Below are 23,939 nucleotides of genomic sequence, written 5' to 3'. Positions count from 1 at the left end.
CAGGTAAAGAAACTGAAGGATAGAAAGGTTAGTACATGCCTAAGGATGTAGCTAGCAAGTGGCAGGACAGGAATCACACCCAGGCAGTCTTGCTCGTTTCTGAATGAGAAACTGTAGGATACATGGAAGAGTTTGCTTTGTTTTTAACCTGGCATTATGGAAATTACAGATCACCTTGACAGGCTGCATCTTTACTCCTACGGTGGTGCCATTATGTTAAACATTTTGATAATGCCTGATAATCTTAGTTATCAAAATTAAGAGTTTGTGGGGTGTTTTTTTTGTTTTTTGGGTTTTTTTTTTGGCCGCGCGGCTTGTGGGATCTTGGTTCCCCAACCAGGGATTGAACCCGCCTCCCCTGCATTGGAAGGGCAGAGTCTTAACCACTGGACCACCAGGGAAGTCCCATGTGGGGTGTTTTTAAGAATATCAATACTAGGAAATCTTCATCAAATGAAGATGGGTTTGATTTTTTTAAATGGAAGTGATTCAGTAACAAATTTAGTGAATGAAATCGATCATTCCATTTTGGTAAAAGTAATGAAAAGTTTTCTTGAGAATATGAGAGCAGTTCCAAAAGAAAGGTCCAAACCTCTTTAGAGCAGGGTCAACTTAAGAATAAACGTTTTATTTCTATCTATCTATCTATCTATCTATCTATTTATTTATTTATTTATGACTGTGTTGAGTCTTCGTTTCTGTGCGAGGGCTTTCTCTAGTTGTGGCAAGTGGGGACCACTCTTCATCGCGGTGCGTGGGCCTCTCACCATCGCGGCCTCTCTTGTTGTGGAGCACAGGCTCCAGACGCGCAGGCTCAGTAATTGTGGCTCACGGGCCCAGTTGCTCCGTGGCATGTGGGATCTTCCCAGACCAGGGCTCAAACCCGTGTCCCCTGCATTGGCAGGCAGATTCTCAACCACTGCGCCACCAGGGAAGCCCCTAAACGTTTTATTTCTAAGACGCCTGTTTTAAAGGCAGCTGTACTTGGTAAAAACTTTAATACATTGGATAAAAAATAAGTTCTCATTATTTAATAGAGTATAATTGTGCGTGAAGAAAGAGACTTGCACAACCGTATGTTTGTCTCACTGAATATCATTCTTTATTTTTATTAAATGTGCATTGTTATATATGCGTGACGTGTACAAGGGCCAGCCTCCTCTAAGAGCAATGGCAGACTTAATACAGAGCTTTCAAATAGTTGAATAATATTTAATTAGTATACTGCATATGTTGAGTTTTAAAGAGTACATTTCAAAACCAGAACGTCCCCTTAATGTAGTGAATGTATGTGTTTAATGTATTTCTGATTAAATATTTTCATATTAAATTTGGAAAATAAACTTAATTTTTAACTTTCTAAAAGAATTCTTTAAATTTCAACTTTAAATAATGACACATTCAATAACATGGTAATTATCAAGAATACCATGGGATGTTAATGACAGAGACCATGTATTAAAAGTAACATAAGTTAGTATGTTTTGAGTCTTTCATGTCAGAAGGTAGCCTGGCTGCTCTGCCTGCGTTACTTAATAACTTAAGTCTCTCAACTGCTCCCCTTTCTCCCCACCATGAGATTTTAACCTATTTGACAAATCCATGGACCATACTGAAACGTGACATGTTCATATGAAATGTTAAATTTTCAAAAATCAGAAATATATGTTTTATATTTATATACTTACACATACTGCTGGCAATTTCATTAACAGAAGCAGAAAGAGAATTTGTAGTACGTGAAAAGTGAATCGGTATTCTTTAGGTCCTTTTAAAGTAGCTTATGTTCATATTTTCTAATTTACATTTTCTAAAGTCCTGAATCAGACTTCAGTCCTCACTTGTGCACACCCCCCTCAGTTGCATCACACATGAGCCAGCTGCTGCTTGTGATTTAACGTAGCAATCTCCTTCCAATTGTGTGATTATATGCCATAAATAATTCTCCTGTACTAGCAGTTATATAGACTCTCAGTTCTAATATTATAATTTCAAGTAAATGACTAGAGTTTTAAATTTTACCCTGCTTTTTAATTCTCTTAGTGGCATATATTACACACACAGATTATTAACTTTCCTGCATACGTATTTATCAGCTGGTTTAATAAATAAATGTGCACCCAAAGTAAGAGATATAAGTGCTAAAATTGTTTTTAACTAAAGATAACATAAGTGGCGCTAAAATGAAACCCTGACCCCATTCTGTTACCATGCATTTGGGATAACACTAGTCATTACTTAGGACAGGCATTAGGCTTCTTTCATCTCTTGTCCTTAGAAGTTTAGGCTCTATTATGTCACCACCTCTCTCAAATCAGTTCCCCCATTTTCCTGTTTTAGAGGTAAACATGACAGCTTACAGAATTTCTATTAAAAAAAAAAATAGGTGACCTGCCTAGTATCTTCTGCTTATCAAATGGTTTTATTTACTCCTCTCTCCTTTATGTTGCCACCTTAACAGTCTTTCCAGCTACGTATCTTAAAAGATGTGATGGAGAAGCTATCAACTGGTGTTTTTAGGTATGCTAAATGACCAAATCATTGTTCTTGTTTATTTTTCTATTCTCCAGGAGATAAAATGGGCATTCCCATTTTTGTTTCAGCTTTCTCAGTACACCTCTTGCCTCCATATTTTATTATTTTGCTTAGATAAATAGCTGCTCCTTAGTATTTCTCGAAGTGTATACACACCAGTATGCATTCCCTAAGATAGAAGTGGTTCGTTAGTTTTCCTTACTCCATTCCATACTGTACCTCACCCTTTGCTTATCCTCATCACCCCTCCCAAAGCAACTTGAAATAACCTACAGGTTGACAAGAAGTACAATTTTTTTTTCAGCTGGATCTGTTTATCAAAAAAGAGAGAATGGATAAAATAGGTATTTTTCCCCATTCAAAATTTAACCGGTTTCAACAGTGGAAATATTAATGGACAAATTTGATTTAGAGTAATAGAGTTGAACTATAGCAACTGTCAACTACCATGCTATGTACTCTACCCATCTTTAACTAGACATTTCTAATAGTTTCATTCTTCCTCAGACCTCAGTTGGATGAACCCATTCCACTATACGAGGCAAAAGTTACCATGGAAGTTGTTCAGAAAAATCAAGGAAGAAAGAAGCAAGTTGTTCAATTTTAATTTTGTTCTTTCTCAGACCTCAGTTGGATGAACCTTTTCCAGTATTGAAGCCAGAGTTTCCTTGCAAATTGCTCAGAAAAGTCAAGGAAGATAAAAGCAAGTTTTTATGTTTTTAAGCACGTTTTCCTGCTGAGACACGATGCTCAGAGTTATCTGAAGTATTTGAAAAGTCTGAAGTATCTGAAAAGTATTTGGAAACATTGTACAGACGGGTCAAGACAATTCTAAAATTTAACATCTAAAGGGAATATTCTGAAAGCCTTTAAAATTATTGTTCCTATATATTTGCCTCTTATAAAATTCTTTACATGAAGAAAACTGCTTTCAGCAGAAGCCACGCTACTCTGATAAAGCTGTTGGAGTCTTTTGCTATGTCAAAATAACATTATTTTGTATCAACTCCATTCTCAACACCTTCCTTCTTTAACATCCTTTGCTGTCGTAATTTAATACTTTGAATATATTTTCAAGTCTCAAAGGACCTAGCCCATTGAAAGCTAAATTTTTTTTCAAATATTCATTCACTCCAGGGTTTCCTCAGGATCGAACGGGAGCATCACGGTAACTCGTCCGTGACCGCTGCAGTGTTTGCGTGGAAGGCTGCAGTGGCGATGCTTGGGAAGCGGGGCGGGAGACTGCGCTTGCGTAGCCGGCGTGCTGATTTCCTGTCGGGGCTCTCTGTTTCGGGGGGAGGGGGAGGCGGCCCAGGCCCCTCTCTCCAGCCCTGGACGTCGCCGCTGCGCTCTGGAAGCTTATCGAAGGGGCAGCTCAAGTGTGACGTTTCGTTTTCATCCTGGCGCAGTGCCTGGGGCTCATCACACCCTGCTGCGGATTTGAACAGCGCTCATCTATCCCGGTGCGCAGGACCGCGTGCTTCCCAGCCACCTAGCACCCGGCGACCCGACTACAGCCAAAGACCCAACCAGAGCGCCAAGGCGGCGTCCGGCGAGGCGCGGGACCCTCGCGCGCCCTTGGTCTCGGAGGAACACAGCCGGGGGCGGAGCCTCGCGGGCGCCGTACGGCACACGCGCCGCGAGACGCCGTGGGGGCGGGGCCACGTCGGGGGCGGGGCCGCGGCGCGCGGGAAGCGCTTGCGGGGCTGCGGGCTGGGTCCTCGGCCTCCGCGGCTCGTGATGGCTCTGTCGGTGCCCGGCTACTCGCCCAGTTTCAAAAGGCCGCCAGAGACATTGCGGCTCCGACGGAAAAGGGGCCGGAGCCTTGGGGCCGCCTCCCCGACCGAGGAGCGGCCCGAGCCGGCGACCCGCCGCGCCGCCCTGACGGCCGGGCTGCCCCTCCGCCCTTTCCCGGCAGTGGGCAGAGGTGGCGGCGGCGGCGGCGGCCCGACCGCGTTCCGAAGGAACCCCTTCGCCCGCCTGGACAACCGGCCGCGGGCCGCCGCCGAGCCTCCCAACGGGCCGTCCCGCGGCCAGCAGGAGGCGCCGGGCCCGGTGAGTGTCTTCGTGCCTGGGAGCCGAGGGGTTCTCGTAGTTCGTGGGTCGATTCGTCTGTGAAGTAGGGATGGCGGGTTCTCGCGTTCCAGGAGCGAAATGGGCGCGAAGCTGAAGCCGCCCGCGGCCTCAGGGGGCCTTGAGCCTTGGGGGTGGCTGCCCTGCGAGGTCGGGGCGGCGTGAAGTGCGCTCCGCGAGCTGCCGCGGGACTTGCGGGGCCGGCCCGTCCTGAGGAGTGGACCCCGCGGCCCCGCCCGGCGCGCGGCGGGGGAGTTTGGGCTGCAGCCGTCTGGTGGGGGGTTGGAGATCAGTGGGAAGAGAGCGCCGAGTAATCCTGGCACTACTCCCGGAAGGCCACCGTTTGATGGGAAGGTTACAGGACCCTCTTTCCTGCGTGATTCAGTGCCTGCCTTCTCACGCGCTCAAAATTATTCTGGGGTTGGGGGAATGTTGAGGATTGATGGGGTCAGAATTTACTAATATTTGTTTTACCCCGCAACCTTTTGGATCTTTTGAACTGAGATTATTGGTTACTGAGTTCTTAGTTGCGCAAATCACCTGCCCTTTTCCCGGTCCATTTTGATAGTAAAGTTCAGGCACAAAACTGAAGTGAAATACTGTTATACTGATTTGCGCTCACGTGAATTCCTGCACTTGCTGAGAAACTTGTATGCCAGGTGAAGGTCTACATGTTTAAAGCGAACTCCAGCATCATTTATAATTTAAAAGGACCATTTTTTAACCTCAGTTTTTAGATTCTAATCAAGAAAATGATTTGCTATGGGAAGAGAAGATTCCTGAAAGAACAGCCATTACTGAATTACCCCAGGTAACACTTTTTAAATGTCATTAGAGTGTATATTCTTATAACATAAGTGTATACTTCTCAGAAGTGTTTTACTTGGAAAATAGTTTCACAGAGAGCCCTGAGTGATCATCTCTACCAGGGTTGAAAAGGTGCCAGGCATCAGCCTTGGTAAAGGACTTTGTATGTTGTGGTAATGTTTATAATGGCACCAATGCTAAAGTAGGCGTAGATGTGGGTTTTATTTCTGCCCCCAACAGTTTTCACGCTCTTCTGTAGGTAGTGACAACTCCAGCTCATCACTCAGAGGCGACGCCTCCAGGCTCAGCTGCTTTTTGAACTTAATCCTTCACTGCAAATCCCCAAATTAGTTCCACAGGCTGTGGTATATCACTGAACCTCCCTGCCACCACCACCACACACAGAAACGCTCCTTGATTCCATTCCTCAGCTGCTGCTTTCGTGATAGTTTAACAAATGCATAGATTGTCCTAATGGGAGCAGGCTAGAAGAGTTCCCAAGACCCAGTCTCCCTTCCTTGCAAATAAATGGCCTTCGGGTCTCTTGGAAATAGTTCCCCCTTCCTTGTTATTTTTTAATAATGTCATCTAGAAGAATCATTGTAACGTGGAGAATACTGATTTGACAGCAAAACGGTTTGGGAGGAATTTTTGAGGTCGGCAAATGCTTCTTAAATATGGCCTCTAAGAACCCAACCTAAGTTACCTGCAAGAGCAACTTAGACCTGGTTCCAGAGTTTTAGAGGCTTAAAAAGTGCTTTTTAAAAAATACTTGGAAGATTTCTGCTTTGATAGCAGTATCAGTAGTAGATGTTTTTAAATCATGATTGTGAAAATAGTACGTCTCTTGTAACTAAACTATATAGAACTATAATAAACTAAAAAGTGAAACCTTTCCTTCCACCAGCCTCAACAACAAATTCCCACTTTCCAGAGATAACATCACTGTTAAGGGTTTAGTGTGGCTCTTTCCAGACTCTTTCACAGTGTGTAGTATATTTTCAGTGTTATTTATTGTACCATTCATAACATTTTGAAATTTCAGTGGTCATGAGTATGTTAGTTGATGAATTCTACAGATTGAAGGGTTTTTTCCTTGGTACTCTACTAATTTTTGTGTTCTTTGTTTTCTGAAAGACTCCTCATGTATCATTCTCCGAATCTGATATTCCATCCTCAGAGAGTACTGAGTTACCTGTGGACTGGAGTATTAAAACTCGACTCCTTTTCGCCTCTTCTCAACCCTTTACCTGGGCAGATCATTTGAAAGCACAGGAAGAGGCTCAAGGTGTCATCCAGCATTGTAGGGCAACAGAAGTTACTTTGCCTCAAAGTATACAGGTAATTCTGTAAGAAAATAGCTATGCTTAAAAGTAACAAATTAAGTGTAAAATGTACTTCTCTGCAAAATATCAGAGACATTTCCTTTCATTAAGTTTTTCTTTTGACATTTAAAGACACAGAGACTTGGGAAATTTTTTATTTCCCAAATGCTGCTTTCATACTGTTTTTTAAATCAGATATAGTAACTGCCTGTTAAATTTATAGACCTGTCCTGAGAATTAGTCACTGCTGCAGGCAGGAAGTGTTTGAACTACGCTATCCTTTTCTAAGGCCTTTTGAGAAAGAAAATATCAGGAAATGAAAAGCAATTGAGGAGTAGGATTGCAAAGACAGATTGGTTATTTTACTGGTTTTCTCACATAATGTATACTGTATTTTTTAAATGCACTAATTCTTACCACCTGGGTGATGGTCTGTTGTAAATTTAGGAGAGTTGATGAGTGCTAGAAAGGTTTTAGAGAAATGTAATTGCATTACTTTCAAGCAGCACATCAACTCAAACCAGGTTAAAAGAGATTACCTGAAAGAGGCCTTGGTACATCTTTTCTGATAAATAGATGCAGATGATTTGTGATTGGGATGATCGGTTTTTATTGGCTACTTTTGAAACAGTGCTATGAGGGGAGGGGGTTGAATATAGTGTTACACACACACACACACACACACACCACCCCCCTGCCCTGGTGATAAAGAGTGATAGTCACTGTTCTCAAGGATGGTAGACCCAGACGAATGTTCCCATCTACATCTAAGCGTCCCTGCTGGTATGTGGTTTAACAGACTGTAATGGCTGGCAAGGAAGGTTTTCCCAAACAATAATAAACTACATTTTAGCCCCTGTTAACAGTTATTAACACTTTCTTACAGGAAGCAGTAAAGATCCTGAGAATGAGTGTTTGGTATATTCAGTGTCTTTTTAACTAAATTCTGTATTTCTACTGGGGCAAGAACTGTCCAATATCATCTTTGTATTTTAGGATCCCAAACTCTCCACTGAGCTCCGTTGTGCCTTCCAGCAGAGCCTTATCTATTGGCTCCACCCTGCCTTGTCTTGGCTACCATTGTTCCCTCGTATTGGAGCTGACAGAAAGATGGCTGGAAAGACAAACCCTTGGTCAAATGATGAAACCCTGCAACACATTTTAATGAGTGACTGGTAAGATTAGTAAAAATTTGTGCAACCTATTTTAGCCGTATTTTCTCCTTATTTTATTTATGATGTGGAGATGAGCAGTAGTAGATGGATTTCTATGTCCTTCTGAATTATTTTATTTAACTGTAATAACTAACATTTAAATTGTTTACTTTTGGGGAATTCCCTGGCGGTCCAGTGGTTAGGACTTGGTGCTTTCACTGCTGCAGCCCAGGTTCAATCCTGGTCAGGGAACTAAGATCCCACATGCTGCGTGGTGCAGCCGAAAAGAAAAAAAATTTTAATTGTTTACTTTTTTAGCTCTTATTCACTCTTTTTTAAAAATTTTTATTTATTTATTTTTTTGGCCACACTGCACGACTTGTGGGATCTTAGTTCCCTGACCAAAGGGATCGAACCCGTGCTCCCTGCACTGGAAGCGCGGAGTACTAACCACCAGACGGGGGGGGAATTCCCAGCTCTTATTCACTCTTTACGTAGTTGTGGAATATATACATAAGTGTTTGATAAATATATAGAGACCTAATTCTTTAACGTTATTATACTTTTTGCCAATGGCTGCTTCCCTTCTCATCAGTAGAAGCTGCTTATTAAAAGTCAGCAACCAGGGATTCCCTGGTAGCGCAGTGGTTAAGAATCCGCCTGCCAATGCAAGGGACACGGGTTTGAGCCCTGGTCTGGGACGATCCCACATGCCGCAGAGCAACTAAGCCGGTGGTCCGCAACTACTGAAGCCTGCGCGCCTAGAGCCCCCGTGGTCCGCAACAAGAGAAGCCACCGCAATGAGAAGCCTGCACACCGCAACAAAGAGTAGCCCCTGCTTGCTGCAACCAGAGAAAAGCCCGTGCGCAGCAACGAAGACCCAACACAGCCAAAAATAAATAAATAAAATAAAGTAAATTTATTAAAAAAAAAAAGTGAGCAACCAGTTATCAATTAAGTTTTGTTTAAAGAAAAAATGACTAGTGTTTAAGTGGTAAACACTATTCGTTAAAGTATTTAGAAGTCATCAGTGAGTCCTGTGACCAATTTCAGTCCTTTAAAAAGCCAAGTTCTATGTCATGGCAAAAATTCAGACCATTATCTGTAATATTTGTGTTTTAAATCAGGTGAGTATCAAATTAAATTATACAAAAAAAATTTTAGATGTTGAGTTAGTTTTAATAATGCCTAAAGAAAAATGTTTTTCTTCATAGGTCTGTGAGCTTTACTTCTCTGTATAATCTGCTGAAGACAAAACTTTGCCCCTATTTCTACGTTTGTACCTATCAGTTTACTGTCCTGTTCCGTGCAGCGGGATTAGCAGGAGATGATGTAGTCACGGCTCTCATCTCTCCTACAACTAGAGGTATAAGAGAAGCTATGAAAAACGAAGGTAAAACTATAGGTTTAAAGTGAGAATACCACACTATATAGTAAACACTCCTTAAAAGCTAAAATTTGAACTGTCTTTTAGCAGTTGAATTGTCTTCTACCAGTTTTATCTAATTGTTTTAAGAATTATTTTATTTCTTTTTTGATTTTTTTCCAGCGTTTAATTAAGCTGTCCATTGTACATAGCTTTAAGTTGTGTTCCCTTCTCTGATCTCTAAACATATATCAAGCTGGAAAGTCCCAATCTGAATATACTCCTATAGAAATTCTTTTATAATACAAATTATCTACCCCCTTTTAATAACATGATCTTTAAAGAGGGTCAACTCATTAGTGGATCATGAAATCTATTTAGTGGACTCATTCAGCACCTTATAAAAAAATGAAATAGAGTAGTATATACTTGATGAAAGAGTACCACACGTAGTGAGACTATGTATTGTCCTGAACCATTTGTTTCAAGGAGATACGTGTGTTGTGAGCTGCCGTCAAGAAAGCATGAAAAGTACTGCTTTAATACATCAGGAGTAAAAACTCATTTTCATATATACTCTCTACAAGTCGGGCACGCCTGTTTAATTCCTTCAGATTATATTAAAGAAAACATAGTTACATTTTTCTTTTCTCACGTAGGTATTGAATTTTCTTTGCCTTTAATAAAAGAAAGTGGCCATGAGAAGAGGAAAGCGTCTGGAACAAGCTTGGGACATGGGGAGTATGTGATTAAAATAACCTTTTACATCATCTGGTGAATTATGGATTCAGTGTAGAGGAAACAGCTTTAGGAAATGGGAACCCTGACTAACTATAGCAATTTCCTAGGGAGCAAGCAGTCAGCGATGAGGATGAAGAAGAAAGTTTTTCCTGGCTGGAAGAGATGGGTGTGCAAGATAAAATTAAAAAACCAGATGTACTTTCTATCAAGCTGTATCCTTTCAGTTGCTGTTAACTAGAATTTATTTTCATTGAATTAAGTTAGTGAGCAATGTAATTATTTTTTTTTTTTGGCCGTGCCACACAGCATGCGGTATCTTAGTTCCCCGACCAGTTGCCCCCTGCAGTGGAAGCGCAGATTCCTAACCACTGGACTGCCGGGGAATTCCCTTGAGCAATGTAATATTGACTGACAGTTTTATTTAACTATAATCTTAAACTATCTTTAAGATATTAAAACTGATACTCCATCATGACATTAAAAAACCCCTAAGTACCAAAAAGCCATGAACAATTATTAAACTTTTTTAAGTGAAAATATTCTATTTTTGTTAAGTTTGTGGGGAGACTGGAACATATTTTTGACTAGAGAAGAAATCAGTTGTTAGGTATCAATTTCTAGCTAATTCAGATGGTCAGAAAGAAATCATTTTGATCATTCAGATGCCTTATAATTGCAGTGAAGAGGATTAGCAAGAGCATTTCCAGTTTGGAGTGGGGGAAGAGGGTTCCAGGTGATTCAGGATTAAGATAACTGCTGTTCCTTTTGGTATGGGATTTGCATTTGCAGTTTCCTTGATTGTCACGTTCAGGCGTAAAGAGATACATGAAGTACAAATGGATCACAGACCCGAGTCTGTTGTGTTGGTGAAGGGGACAAATACCTTTACATTGCTAAATTTTTTGATCAACTGTAAGAGTTTAATTGCTACCTCAGGTCCCCAGGCAGGACTTCCACCAACCCTCTTATCACCTATAGCTTTCCGAGGTGCCACAATGCAAATGCTTAAGGTAATAAAAAGAAAAAAAAATTCTACACTAATCCTCATAACCTAGCTTTTAAAGACATACTTTTCCTTTTTTGATAGGATAAATTCTTGGTATTTTTACATGGTGCATATTTTTTTTCTTTCCTCCCAGTAAAAAAATTCCTTGATATAAAGTTATTATCAAAGGAATTATATGAAAAGTTATATTTGAATTATTGCCATAAGGAAAAGTTGCTTTCTTAAAGTTTGTCTTTCATAACCAGTGAAAGAACAGAGCCAAGAATGTTCTGTTAAATTATAGGTGGTCTCAAACACTGGATCATGGATAAGTGAAAAGAATAAGTATATATCCATATTGTTGAAGAATTACACATGTAATTTTCGTGTTACATATGCTGAATGTAATAGCAACAGAATCTAATTTTTATTTTCCTAATATTATGCATTGAAAGTGCATTAATAAATCAGAAAGGATACCATATTAAAAAGTTACATTCTCTAGAACTAATATTTAAATTGACAGCCTCATAATTTGGAGGAGAGGATGCTGGAAACAGAATTACTGAACATTTTTTACTCATGTAACATTCTTTTGATGTCTTATGAACTACTTTTATTCCTTAACTGTTAAAGAGGGGAATACCCAAATGAGAAGTTATTGATCACATTTTTAGCTAGGGACAAAAGCTTGAGAGATGGTGACCATAATTTTCTTTGAATTTTTTTTGAAGGCGCGAAGTGTAAACGTGAAGACACAAGCTCCTTCTGGATACAGAGATCAATTTAGTTTGGAGATTACAGGTCCTATCATGCCTCATTCTCTACATTCCGTGACTATGCTACTCAGATCTTCACAGAGTGGGTCATTTTCTGCAGGACTGTATACACATGAGCCAACTGCTGTATTTAATATCTGCCCACCAAAGGATAAAGTACTGGATAAGGTAAGTAGACAGCTGGTAAACAGATTTAGTTGCAGTTTTCTCAGACTAGATGGATGGAGGAAGTCATTTATGATGAACCAAATTGGTGTTTCAAGTTATTAAACTGTACTGCTTCATATTATCAAGTACAATTACTAAGAGGGAAGGGATAATGACTATAAAGTTTGTGTGTGTGTGAGGTAAATTTTATGAATTCAGGCTTTTGTATTCAACACTGACTAAAGAACTTGCCAAACAAAAGGCAAGTTGTTTTCATTGTCCTCTCAGATCCAGAACCTAATAGTGCCTGCTTACTTACTCTGGGGGTGGGGGTAAATAAATAATTATGGGTGTTTATTTAGCCGCATAGGCCTCTTTTTTTTCTATAGAACTTTTTTTTTTTTTTTTTTTTTTATAGCTACTTTATTTATTTATTTTATTTTATTTTTGGCTGTGTTGGGTCTTCGGTTCATGCGAGGGCTTTCTCTAGTTGAGGCAAGTGGGGGCCACTCTTCATCGCGGTGCGTGGGCCTTTCACTATCGCGGCCCCTCCCGTTGCGGGGCACAGGCTCCAGACGCGCAGGCTCAGTAGTTGTGGCTCACGGGCCCAGCTGCTCCGTGGCATGTGGGATCTTCCCAGACCAGGGCTCGAACCCGTGTCCCCTGCATTAGCAGGCAGACTCTCAACCACTGCGCCACCAGGGAAGCCCTCTATAGAACTTTTTCTTAGATTCAGGGAGGGATGAGCTGCTTGTTTCATGTGATCCAGCAGTTTCTAGATGTGTCCACACTTGCTTTAAAACTGAAGTAGTTGCTTTACAACATATCTGCCTTTAATTTTGGACATAACAGCTTTTTACTTGGAGGTAATGAGACCTTTGTTAACTATTTTTATCCGTTTGCCAGACTTATAAAAATAACCAAAATTATTTTTGGATGCTGTCATTATGCAAAAATTCTTAGGATGAGCTTCTATTGATAATGATAACGATGAATTTGCCCTTACTGAATAAGGCATCTATTTGTCAAAGAGCCCATGGTAATTTTAAAAACTCATCAGTGTTCAAGGACTCTGACAATGCTTTTTACTGATTTGCATACAAATTTCCACAGGAGGCTGTTCATGAGGAGCTTGCCAACTGTGGATTGCACCCTAAAACTCTGGACCACCTTAGTCGAACACCGATACTGGGGAAATCATCTTTACGGCATGTGGAAATGAGTGACTACATTTATAATTGGAGATCCTGAACACCAAAGTAAGCCTAAAAGGAATCTTTGAGGAAAAAAGCCTTCTAGCAAGGAAATTCAAGATTCTTATATCTTTGGCTTTAAAGTTCACTTTGGAAATTTAAAGGAATATAGCTTTAAAAATACTCAAATGTTTACAAACATTAACCTTTTACAATACTTTTATTACATGCACTAAGCAGTAAATAGGATTAAGGTTTCAAAATCAACATTTGTTTTTACTCTTTTGATTAGATATTCAGATATGAAGATAAACTTTTTAAAAACTTCAAAAACCTTGAATGAAAATTCTAGATCCATTAACCTAATTATAAATTGGGTAGAAAACTGAGTGTTTCCTTGCAAATGGAAATTGAGGCTTAGTATCAATTATCTCATGCCATTGAGAGCATCAGGACAAAACTATCTTTAACAATTTCCTTAGGATTGTTATTAGCAAGTTCTAGTTTTATAAAGGTAGAAAACAAATGTAGACAGTATCTACTGAGTTGATTGTTGACGCTTCCACCTTAGTTGTTTTCCTGTTCACAATTCCTCTATTCTCAAAATACATATTACTTGTTTTAATGCATGTTAACTCAGATAAGGGTATTTTGTATTCCATATAGAATAGGGTTAAGAGTTGTAAAGTATGCTCAGCTGTCATGACAAAGTAGTATTTAATATGTTCTTGTAGGTATTTGTGTATGTGCGTGTATATATATAATTCAAATTTTCTTAAATAAAAGTGCTTAGAAATCCAAAGCATTGGGTAAAGAAGTAACAGTAGTGAAGAAGTATGTGTTCACTTTGTAATCCAGAAAATAAAACACCACATTTATTCCAGAGAAGTTTATATTTGGGCCTTAAGCTTTTGAAAATAAAGTTTAGAGACATAGCATATGAATACCACTGTAATACACATGAAATATTCTATCAGACCCTAAAAATTAACATAAACTTAAACTTTCTCATAGTCAACAAAATAGTGGCTGGGTGCCGATTTTATTAGATAAGTTGGTTACAGCATTTTAATTATCATTTTACGTCTATCTAGGTGTAGCTGAAGTTCAAAATGCACATCAAAGTAAAACTATATCACAACTCAATGCCATACTAAATGTACTTGGCCTCTGCAGTAAAATTCTAGTCAGACTTCTTTTTAACTCCCTTCTCATTCATGGCCCAAGTGGCTTTTGACAGAAACACAGGACTTAGTGCTGATCATCACACAACATACCACTTTCTTTTTTTTATAACCTCTACAAAATTTAAAGGGGATACGGTGGCGTTAGCCCTGTGGAACAGATCTTGCTTGATTACCTCAATAACACTGGCCCAGTATCTGTCCAGCAGAACCCATTGTGAACTAGTACAAGGTGCACAGCCCTTCACTGATTACAGGCAAGTGTTACAGCAGCCTAGCCATAAGTAAGGGGAGTTGACATCATAGTACAAAATACAGTATAAAAGCGTTATTTAACATTCCACACTGAAGATTACGGATGCCTTCAAACAATCGTTTGGATGTTAGCCACTTAAACAAATACATCACTAAGGTAAACAATATAAACATACCAAAACCCTGTATGGTTAAATACAATTTCCATGGTACAAAAATCAAAGCCTGGAGATGTTTGTACAGATTGCTTTTTACACAATGTCTTAAATTGCCAAATATTTACAACATTAAAGAGGAAATACATTTTGATGCAGAGTAAAATTATCTGAAATGATTAATATAAAACCTCAATCTATCTACGTGAGGCACTCCTGAAGCAAGTGGCATTAGCCATGAGGTCCTTTGGTACAAGGCCCATTGCTTGAAGAACCACAGTAGCTGCTGTGGCTTTAGCATGCTTCTTATTAGGGCTGGCAAAGCTGGGCTGGTAAGCGCTTCCATTTATCAATACCTATTCAAGAAAAACATACAATTGGGCTGGTAAGGGCTTCCATTTCTCAATACCTATTCAAGAAAAACATACAATAAGAACAGCATCAAACTTTAATATCTATTAGCTTTGTAATTTTTTCACTAAATGCTAGAAAGATAATTTACAAAAATATAAAACCCATACCATGTAAGTCAAATAAACCTCAACCCGAAAAGAAGCAAATCATTTGGGAAAAGGGACTGCAAATTAAGAGCAGGTCTCCAAATTGAAGCGTGGTGGGGGGGGGGGGGGGGGGGCGCGTGGGGGGGAGCGCGGGGCTGGGGGCGCGGCGGGAGGGAAGCCTGATAAAAACAATTAGTTCCCCACATTCCACTAGAAAAGGTCAACAAATTGTTCACCAGATTTTGCCCACATCTTTCCCGCCAACATTTAGAAAATAATAGGATATTAACAGGTCATATTAAAGCATATACACATATACACACTCCCAACCCACAAACAATACATTAATCCTGTGATCATATAATGCTTATCCGTCACCCTCTAACATCAAGTCATCAAATTAACAAATGTATACAATTAATGCAGAAATTCATATTTACCCTAAAGAGAAAATGTTTGCGATGATCAGGGCCACTATCATGGACCAAGAGAAATTCAGGTGGTTGCCACCTTCTCTTATTACAGATTTCCATCAAGGCAGACACAGGATGTTTGCCTGCAGAGAAAAAAATAACCAGTTATAATCATCTCCACATCTGAGGCAAAAAATTTGAATTCAAGGGGAGGGTGGAACAAGAAGAAATTCAAAACTGTACTCTCACCTGACAGATCTTTCATTGCAGCAGAGAAGTTTCCAGACCTCTTTTGTGCTCTTTCTCCTACTGCAACAAGACCTTAAAAAAAACCAATGATCACTAAATAAATTTCAGAGCATTTCAAATTACAATATGGCGAAACAACGACTCCCTCTATAGGAAACTGAACCTCAATCCAGGCCCTCAAATAGAAGTCAACACCCACCCACTACCCTTGATCTTGACTCCTATTTTGTTGTTTCAATACGTAAATCTATACACTGTCTTCATTTATCTTAGTATTGGAAATTGCACAAAATTAAAATTTTCAGAAAAGTTAATACTCTTTGCAAATGATTTCTAAAGGTTTCTCATCCCTTGAAAAATGATGCTCAGTTTAATAAGTATGTTCCCCAGAAGTCGAGGATTTTAGGCCAAAACAAAGTGAAAAAGTGAGAAAGGCTCTCTCGTGGATAAATGGGTCCGTTTCTTTTTCCAGCAAACAAGCCCTTTCTGACTTCAAACGTGAGATGTACTCAAAAGACCAACAGCCTCAGCCTCACTTTCTAAAAGGGCTTTAGCTATATTACTAACTAAAATCAATGCTTTCCATTTATCCCAGGGGAATTTTTCAACCAGTTCTTTGCCAATTCTGCCACTATGCTTTCCCAATCCCAGGCCACACTGCACAATTCCAAAGGGACTATTCCCTGGAATTATGCAATGCACCCACAGATGTTGTCTTCTCGTAAACCACCTTTTATGACACACACAATCTATTCAACTTGTATAAGCAGTAATGTCAATGTGACAAGAAGTACAATGTCTTTTTCTAATTTAAAGTTTGCATTAATGCTGCATTATGGGATGATTGTGTTATTTCTAGCCTATTTCCGAGTATCACTATTACAATAAATTCCAATTTGGAATTAAATGGCAACATGTTATTCTCGGTAGATGACAATGTAGAAATTCTGATGCAAAACATTTTTTAAAATACATAATTTGGTCAGAGCTACTTGGTTTCCAAATTCATTAGGACAATAATTTAACTGCATTAACTTCAACTTAACTTTCTGATTACAAAAATAAGGAAAATAAATTAGTTTTAAATTTTCCAGTGTTTAAAAATCAGATTTAAACAAGCTATTGAAATCACATTTAGCTGGCAGCCCCATGTGATTCTACAATGGACATTATTCCAAGGGAAGAAATGCAATGAAAAGAGGTAACACTGCTGTCAGCAGTTGTTCTACTCTCCAGCCCCAACCCAACAGAACTCAATTACTGAGCTTGAAAAAAGTGATATGCAAAAGGGGTTTAGAAAGTGAAGACTAAACAGAACTCTCTAATAGGAAATGAGGAGGATATGTGGGATAAATATCGTTGAAAGAAAAAATAAATCCTAGAACAAAAACAAGCACATGTTCCCTGTCAACAGAAAACAAAATGGAAATTCTATCTAAATATGAAATCTAATTAAAAACGTAATCATATATTGCACAAAGGTTGTTTGTTGCCTTTTACGCTCAAATTAGTGTCTCCATCTATATATAAAGCTTCTGAAAATGGGTTAAACTTTTTTTTCCTAACAAAAACCTATATATACTGTAAGAAGTGCCTCCAGTTCAGGATCACTGACATCAGAAGAATTTATGATAGTAATGAAATCCTAAATGTTAAAGAAGGTATAATAAACTTTCTAAAAAAACTTACCTTTTCGATCTGTCTTAAAATCAACTAGGATAGGTTCCTTATTTCCTTCTTTGTTTTTTCCTAATCCTTCTCCTTCTTTCCAGCCCATTTTTCTCATCAAAACGGCTCCCATTCCTCCAGTTACTGGGGCTGCTCTTAAGAACTGATCCTATCCAAAGAAAGAAAGGTAAAATATCCCCATTTTATAGTTAGAATTTGACTACAAACTCAGTGTAACTTTTTAAAGAAAGAAATCTTATTTTACTTCTAGATCTGTTATAGTTATAGCAATTAAATGCTTCTATACTTATATACATACTGTAGTGTGTATGTTCTAATTATTTTCACATAAACATAACAGTATTTTGAAAGTCAAATAAGTCAAATGGCAGTTTTAGAACAGTGGCCCTTGTGCCCCCCTCCAAAAAAAAAATTAGAACACTCCTGTTTTCGTCCACTATTTAGGTTCACTGGTATCTCTTCTTAGCTTGCAAAATAAAAAGAAGGCAATGTTAAAACAGTCAATAATATTAATTGTCCCAGGTGTACCTAGTTAATGAATAAAGCCTAGAAATCATTTAGAAATAGTTTGGACACTGAAGAAGCATACTGTTATCATCCAAAGTTTTTTCCCCCCATTCTACCATAAATCAAGTATAAATATTTTACTTAGAAAATCCCTATGAAGTAGAAAGATAACACATAAAATACCCTGTAATTATACCAAACTGAATTTTGAATTCTTTTAAAACCTAACTTGATGTTAAAAAGACTTTTAAAAAACTCCTTAAACGTTTACATACCTAGGCCTCGGTAGCAGCAGTGTTGTGAATAGTAGGGCTGGCACTGACCGGGGCAAGAAGACAGCTACAAGGATTTGGCCCTGAAACAAGTTTCCATACAGAGGGGTGAAAGTTCACAGGTTATTCTGTGAACAGTCATCTCTCTTGTATCCAACCCACTGAACCATAATTTCCATCAAAGCAGCAAACCACTTAATGTCATAAGATGCACAACTATATACATTAGCATGGTCAACAGTTATTTTCACGTGTTAAGAACTATGTGATGCCTCTTTTTAAAGGGCATCCATGTATATGTAACAAACCACTGAATTCTACTGTTGATCTTTATGGCCATTTTTAAAAAATTTATAACATACATCTCCAAATCATGTTTTATTTCCCCTTGTTATTAAACATTCTAGATTTACATTCTCTAGCAAATGTAAGCAAAAGTCATTAACTTATCAACAGAGGCAGTCAAACATTTTGGTAGCTCTAGAAATAGTATACATTAATCACCTCCTCTACTGATAAGTTAATAGTGAATTTTTAAATCTTCGTTTTACACAATAGTAAAACTGTGTACTGTTATTTTTTCCCAGCTTTTTAATTATCTGCTGGGGAGAAAACATGCCAATGAAGTGTGACTAGACATTAAGTTCAACACGGTACTCTGATGGAAGGAGGCAGCTGTGGAGGTAAAAACATACCCCTGGTTCAGTTCCTTACTTGGTGCAGGCCATGCAGTGTTGGTGGACAGAGAAAAGTTAGCTGATGCTTGGATACCAACTGCCTTGTTGCTACACACCTAAAATTACTTTTACTTACTTCCAGGTTCATCCGCCCCTCTTTTCCAGGAAACACTCCTAAAAAAAAGGGCAACTGTGCAGAGTATAATACAAATCCCCAATAACGCAGGTTTCCAATTTTGTTTCCATTCTCTAATATCTTCAAATCTTTACACCAGTGTGTATACAGTTCAACAAAAAGCTAATTAATGAGACTACAAAAGTAAACAATATTCATCAGGTCATGTCCAAATCTTTTCATTCCAGAAAATAAAGCTTCTTTCAAATCAATAACCATTTAAATTTTTTTTTTTTTTTTACTACTAATAAACTCTCATACTTTTTCATCTAAGAATACACTGCAGCAAAGTAAAAAAGAATATGGAGAATGTTGGCATTCCATGTAGTCTTTAACATTAAAAGAGGGTGCTGGCCTACAGCAAGGCAAGAAAACACCAAATGAACATTTTGAAAAAGTTTTCTAAATAAAACAAGTAGACAGTTTGTGATATTTGACAGTGAAGATGAATGTTAAATTTCTAGCTGCCTAATGACTTTTTCCATGTTTTTGCTCATTTTTATAAATAAAATGTTCCTGGCCTTAACTGATATTAGCAGCATATATTGTTCAGTAACATATGAATGGAAGTTTTCCTGAAAGCACTGCTTTCTTCTATAATTATTTAAAACTTTGGTCTGATGAATGAACACATCTTTCTCTTGTGATAACTTATCAAAAATGATTTATGTCTATATTTTAAATGATGTAAATTATTTAAAATCTGCCAACTGTCTACAAGACTGGAAACCAAAAAAAATTAAGGGAAAGTTTACAGGGAACCAATTTAATCATTTGGTAAGTTATGTTAAAGTGATGATGTTTAGAAGTCTGTAGCATTATGTATGGATCAGAACTTCACTGTACAAATGAAGACCAACTTTGCAATGGAATCACATTCTGAAGTTTCTACCTAGTAATGTACATGACTATTTAATTATTATGTGCTAAACACCCACATAAACTTCAAGTCTAACTTTCTGAAATATGGAGTACTCAGCTTCAACATTAAATAGTATTAAAGAACTAAAATTGTTAAAGAAATAGATGTACATTTATAATTATTCCCAATGAGATGAAAGCCATTTTTCAAGCACATGAATCACTTTCATATCTTAAATACTGTAATATAATTAGTCCAAAACTAATACAAGCTTAAAAATATTTTGCTAGATTTTCATCTTTTTTCCATCAACCCCTAGTAAACTAGGTAAGTTGTAATTTTTTTAACCAACCTGATTGTGTACTCACTATATAGATATTGGTGCAACTATTCCCCCCTCCCCCAAAAAGGGGGGCAGGCAAAGTAAGGATATGCTTTACATTAATTTGTTAATAAGAAGATCACCAGAGATAATGCTATCAAAACTGAAAAAAAAGTTATTAAAAGGTCCAAAGCAACAAAAAATATGACTTTTCAGAAATTCAGCTCACTCATTGGCACTCACAGCAGTTTTCTATAGGTACCCATCCCATTACTGATCACCACCCTGAGAGGCAGGAAGAAGGCACTTGGAGACTGAAATTCCAAGTAATTACTTGCCACAGTCACAAAAGGAGTCAGGAGTACAGCAGGATAAATAAAGAAACCTCCCCAATCCATTAGACCACACAGCCTCCCAGTTTCAGCACTGCTATGCTGCCAATACTCCTGAAACAAATTTCCCCATCACCCATCCAACCAAGCCACTCCCTTCACCAGAATACATTTCTTCAGAAAGCCCTCTGTAACCACCTAAGACTCCCCCAACAACGAGGCAGCCGTAGGTGGAGTTCACACGTCTCACTGCAGGAGGAATCTGAAACCAGGAGCACCTACATCTTCACAGCACGAGGCGTCCGTCCTCTCCCTTGAATTTAGGTCTTACATATCCTGTTTTTTCATGAGATCAGCGGTTCTCAAATTGAACCTGTGGATCACCAGAGGCCACCAGGGCCTAAATGGTGGTCCACAGATAGTATTCGCCATCCCCATCCCACCCGATTCCCCACCCTTCAGCACTGCCCACCCAACACTTCAGCCATCCTCCCCCAGCTTTCCAGACCCCTGGCAAGATCACCACATGCAGCACTAACACTGGGGCCTCCCAACCACTTGCTGTAACGAACAGCTGACAACCACGGGGGCCTGGGGCTGGAGCTCACAACAGGAATGAGGACTAGGGGCCAAGGGAGCTTACAGGAGGGCGCAGGCACTAAGGAAGAGGGAAAGAAGGGCACAGGAATAGAGGAACGGAAAATCAGGTGGCAGAAGGCTCTTGGGGGCAGTGCACCAAAAATAAACCTGTAATAAAGTATCCCATGATGAGAAAAAATCTGAGAACCACTGCTTTGAAATCATTAGATTGGTTGTCCAACAGGAACTGTGGAATATTCTGAACAGCACCTGAGATACACTGTTAGCATTCAAAACACAGTTTAAAAAACCACCCCCACAAAACCCAGGAGCAGCAGGATATAAATTAAGTGGCTCTTGAGCCATATTTATACATTAGCCATTGTCTCATGAATCGATCCATCTTCAGTGTCCATCCTGGAGTATATACACATAGCAAATTTACTCATGAAACTGGTTAGATTCACTGGCCTCTTTCTGCACTTTTAATAAAACATTTTCTTAAAAATCTTAACTTCGTACGTGGACACTTTTGTATGTGCATATGTTGTGTACCTTTTTAATCCAGGCTTGGGCACCAGTATTGGCCAACTGTTCTTGTGTCAGAACCTGTACTCCTGTACTTCCTGTGAACTGGCCAGGAATAGAGTTCAGCTGAGCCCAGGCATCAATCTGAAGAAAAGAAGAGTCCTCAATTAAGTAAAATTACTTCTCTAGTTAAAGTGCCACTGGTATTAATTTAATTCCCTAAATGAAATGGTTTACTTAGTTCCCGAAAAGGCTTAATAACAGACTTAAATTTTCAACTTTTCAAAAACAATATACTGAATTTGTACATCTTTAAAATATTGTTTTCCTAAACATTCCAAAGCAGCAGTTCAGTAACTGCTCAGTGGATCCCACTGATAAAATTTGAGATATATCTCTAACAACTAAAAAGCATAGCTGACACTCATTCTTCAAAATAGCACAGATACATGAAAAATATAGAAAATCACTCATATGGCAAAGGATCCTTGCCCTCCTGCTTACATATCTCATAAATGCATGCTAATTTGACAACCTCAATTTTTAATTACTTTCTTTGAAGTGTTACAAATCGAGAATAAATTCAAGATAGTTAAAGAATAATAAACATAGGAAATTGTTCAAACACTGTGATAATTAAAGAATTAGCTGTTATTCATTCAAAGTATATTTACTGAACACCCAGTATTGTCGGGCAATGTATTTTCTCTCTGAACATGTACTTACTGCTTCCATATATTTACCATAGAAAAGTAGCCTATGGAGCCGCTGTCCACTGTTTAAAAAGCACAGACTCTGGATTCAGACTGTCTGGGTTTGGATCCCAGTTCCCTACTTAACTGGTTTTGTGCCCTTGGGCCTCATTTAGCCACTCTTTACCTGTCTTCTCAGATGGAAAGTGGAAACTCAATACACCTCACAGGGCTATTATGGGCACTTAGCTATTTTTATACATTAGATTGATTATAAATTCTATGAGGGCAGATAATTTTTTCCATTTTTATTCTCTCAAGAAACAGCTCCTGCCCCACAGTACACAACATATACTGAATGATCAAGCCCCAAATCACTTTAAGTGAGCTTGCTAGATAAATGATCATGTAGATATTAAAACTGCTACATACCCGTTCCTGAGCACGATTTAACATGCTCATAGCTTCAAGGTCAAATGCATTCTCGCTGAGTCTTTTCTGAGCAAGTGCCCGCTCACTCATTGCTGTAGAGATGTCCACAGGCTAAGAAAGAAAATACAGATAATTATCTCAAATAACAACAGTCCCCCTAAATTCTGAAAAATGCTCATATCTTTAGTTGCTTCATGTCAAAAACAAAGTAAGTTTTATATATTAAAATTTTGTAAAGTAGGGAGAAGACTCTAAAAGGTAAACTAACCTTGGAAAACAGACAACGATTGTTTAAGGTAAGTTACAACGTATCAGGCAGCAGTTGAACTCAACCTAAAATCCGACTTCTTCCTAATATTTTCTACTACATCAAATTACAATCAATCTCTGGCCTTCACTAACAAAACAGTCATTTATAATAAATGAGAATTTTTTGAACAATTAATTTTGTAACTCATTAGCAGTTTTCATTTTACCCTACTTCTCAGCATAACCCTCAAAAGCAATAAGCAAGGTTCTTAAATAAGCAGAAAACCATTATCACGTCAGTGATCGTTCCTTCACTCGTCTGCACATGTTTTCACCTACTTGCAGTTGTTCATATAGTTTGGTCTTAGGAACTTGGTTTCTTCAAAGAATATATTTACTATTTAAGTAAATGGATCTTTTGTTTTCAGTTTATGTACATTTATGATGGAAGTTAAAATATTTCTGTGGGGTACATAATTGAAACACTTAAAATATGTTTGAAATGTCTTAGGTCCTCCTTTTCAAAGCTCATATTCTACTTGTAAAAAGCTTAAGCTAAGCAGATGGGACTTAACTTTTTAAGAAGTTTCATAATGTCCAGGAAATTTTTAAGGATAATCTTTAGAGCAAATACTGTATTTGCCAAATTTGTGGAGGGCTCAACCAGAGAAAGAAAATTTGATGTTTTTTGTTCTAACATTAAGAGGTTAGGTTGATTTGTGTCAACTCACCAATTCTTAATACTTGTTTTTCTTCTAACAC

The 23,939-nt window shown here is 38.5% G+C and overlaps 3 protein-coding genes across 8 annotated transcripts in view; 2 read left to right on the top strand and 1 right to left on the bottom strand.

The window, feature by feature from the left end:
• Positions 1-3,616, top strand: part of CRYZL1 (crystallin zeta like 1) — a 33,258-nt gene extending 29,642 nt beyond the window's left edge. Inside the window, exons 12-13 of one of the 3 annotated variants that reach the window (XM_036849771.1) lie at positions 2,475-2,520; positions 3,043-3,616. In XM_036849771.1, coding sequence (XP_036705666.1) covers positions 2,475-2,520; positions 3,043-3,142 — 146 coding nt within the window. In that variant the 3' untranslated portion in view covers positions 3,143-3,616. Of the gene's footprint in view, positions 1-2,470; positions 2,521-3,042 lie in introns of all 3 variants that reach the window. The other 2 variants (XM_036849772.1, XM_036849773.1) reach the window with 2 other exon arrangements.
• Positions 3,617-4,200: 584 nt separating this feature from the next.
• DONSON (DNA replication fork stabilization factor DONSON) lies at positions 4,201-13,439 on the top strand. The gene is made up of 10 exons (XM_036849770.1): positions 4,201-4,590; positions 5,339-5,419; positions 6,553-6,756; positions 7,737-7,915; positions 9,109-9,287; positions 9,920-10,001; positions 10,109-10,213; positions 10,813-11,011; positions 11,721-11,933; positions 13,026-13,439. The coding sequence occupies exons 1-10, from the start codon at positions 4,276-4,278 to the stop codon at positions 13,161-13,163; spliced, it is 1,695 nt and encodes a 564-aa protein (XP_036705665.1). The 5' UTR covers positions 4,201-4,275; the 3' UTR covers positions 13,164-13,439.
• A 540-nt stretch (positions 13,440-13,979) lies between these two features.
• Positions 13,980-23,939, bottom strand: part of SON (SON DNA and RNA binding protein) — a 31,083-nt gene continuing 21,123 nt past the window's right edge. Inside the window, exons 7-12 of one of the 4 annotated variants that reach the window (XM_036849765.1) lie at positions 22,929-23,039; positions 21,832-21,948; positions 17,551-17,698; positions 15,862-15,933; positions 15,640-15,755; positions 13,980-15,108 (exon numbers count right to left, since the gene is read on the bottom strand). In XM_036849765.1, the coding sequence (XP_036705660.1) occupies positions 15,049-15,108; positions 15,640-15,755; positions 15,862-15,933; positions 17,551-17,698; positions 21,832-21,948; positions 22,929-23,039 (624 nt within the window). In that variant the 3' untranslated portion in view covers positions 13,980-15,048. Of the gene's footprint in view, positions 15,109-15,639; positions 15,756-15,861; positions 15,934-17,550; positions 17,699-18,332; positions 20,943-21,831; positions 21,949-22,928; positions 23,040-23,939 lie in introns of those variants that run through there. The other 3 variants (XM_036849763.1, XM_036849766.1, XM_036849769.1) reach the window with 3 other exon arrangements.

Source organism: Balaenoptera musculus, chromosome 4 (genome assembly GCF_009873245.2).
Source record: "Balaenoptera musculus isolate JJ_BM4_2016_0621 chromosome 4, mBalMus1.pri.v3, whole genome shotgun sequence".
Taxonomy (NCBI): domain Eukaryota; kingdom Metazoa; phylum Chordata; class Mammalia; order Artiodactyla; family Balaenopteridae; genus Balaenoptera; species Balaenoptera musculus.
The sequence above is the reverse complement of the archived record's forward strand: the minus strand, read 5'-3'. Positions and strand labels throughout refer to the sequence as shown.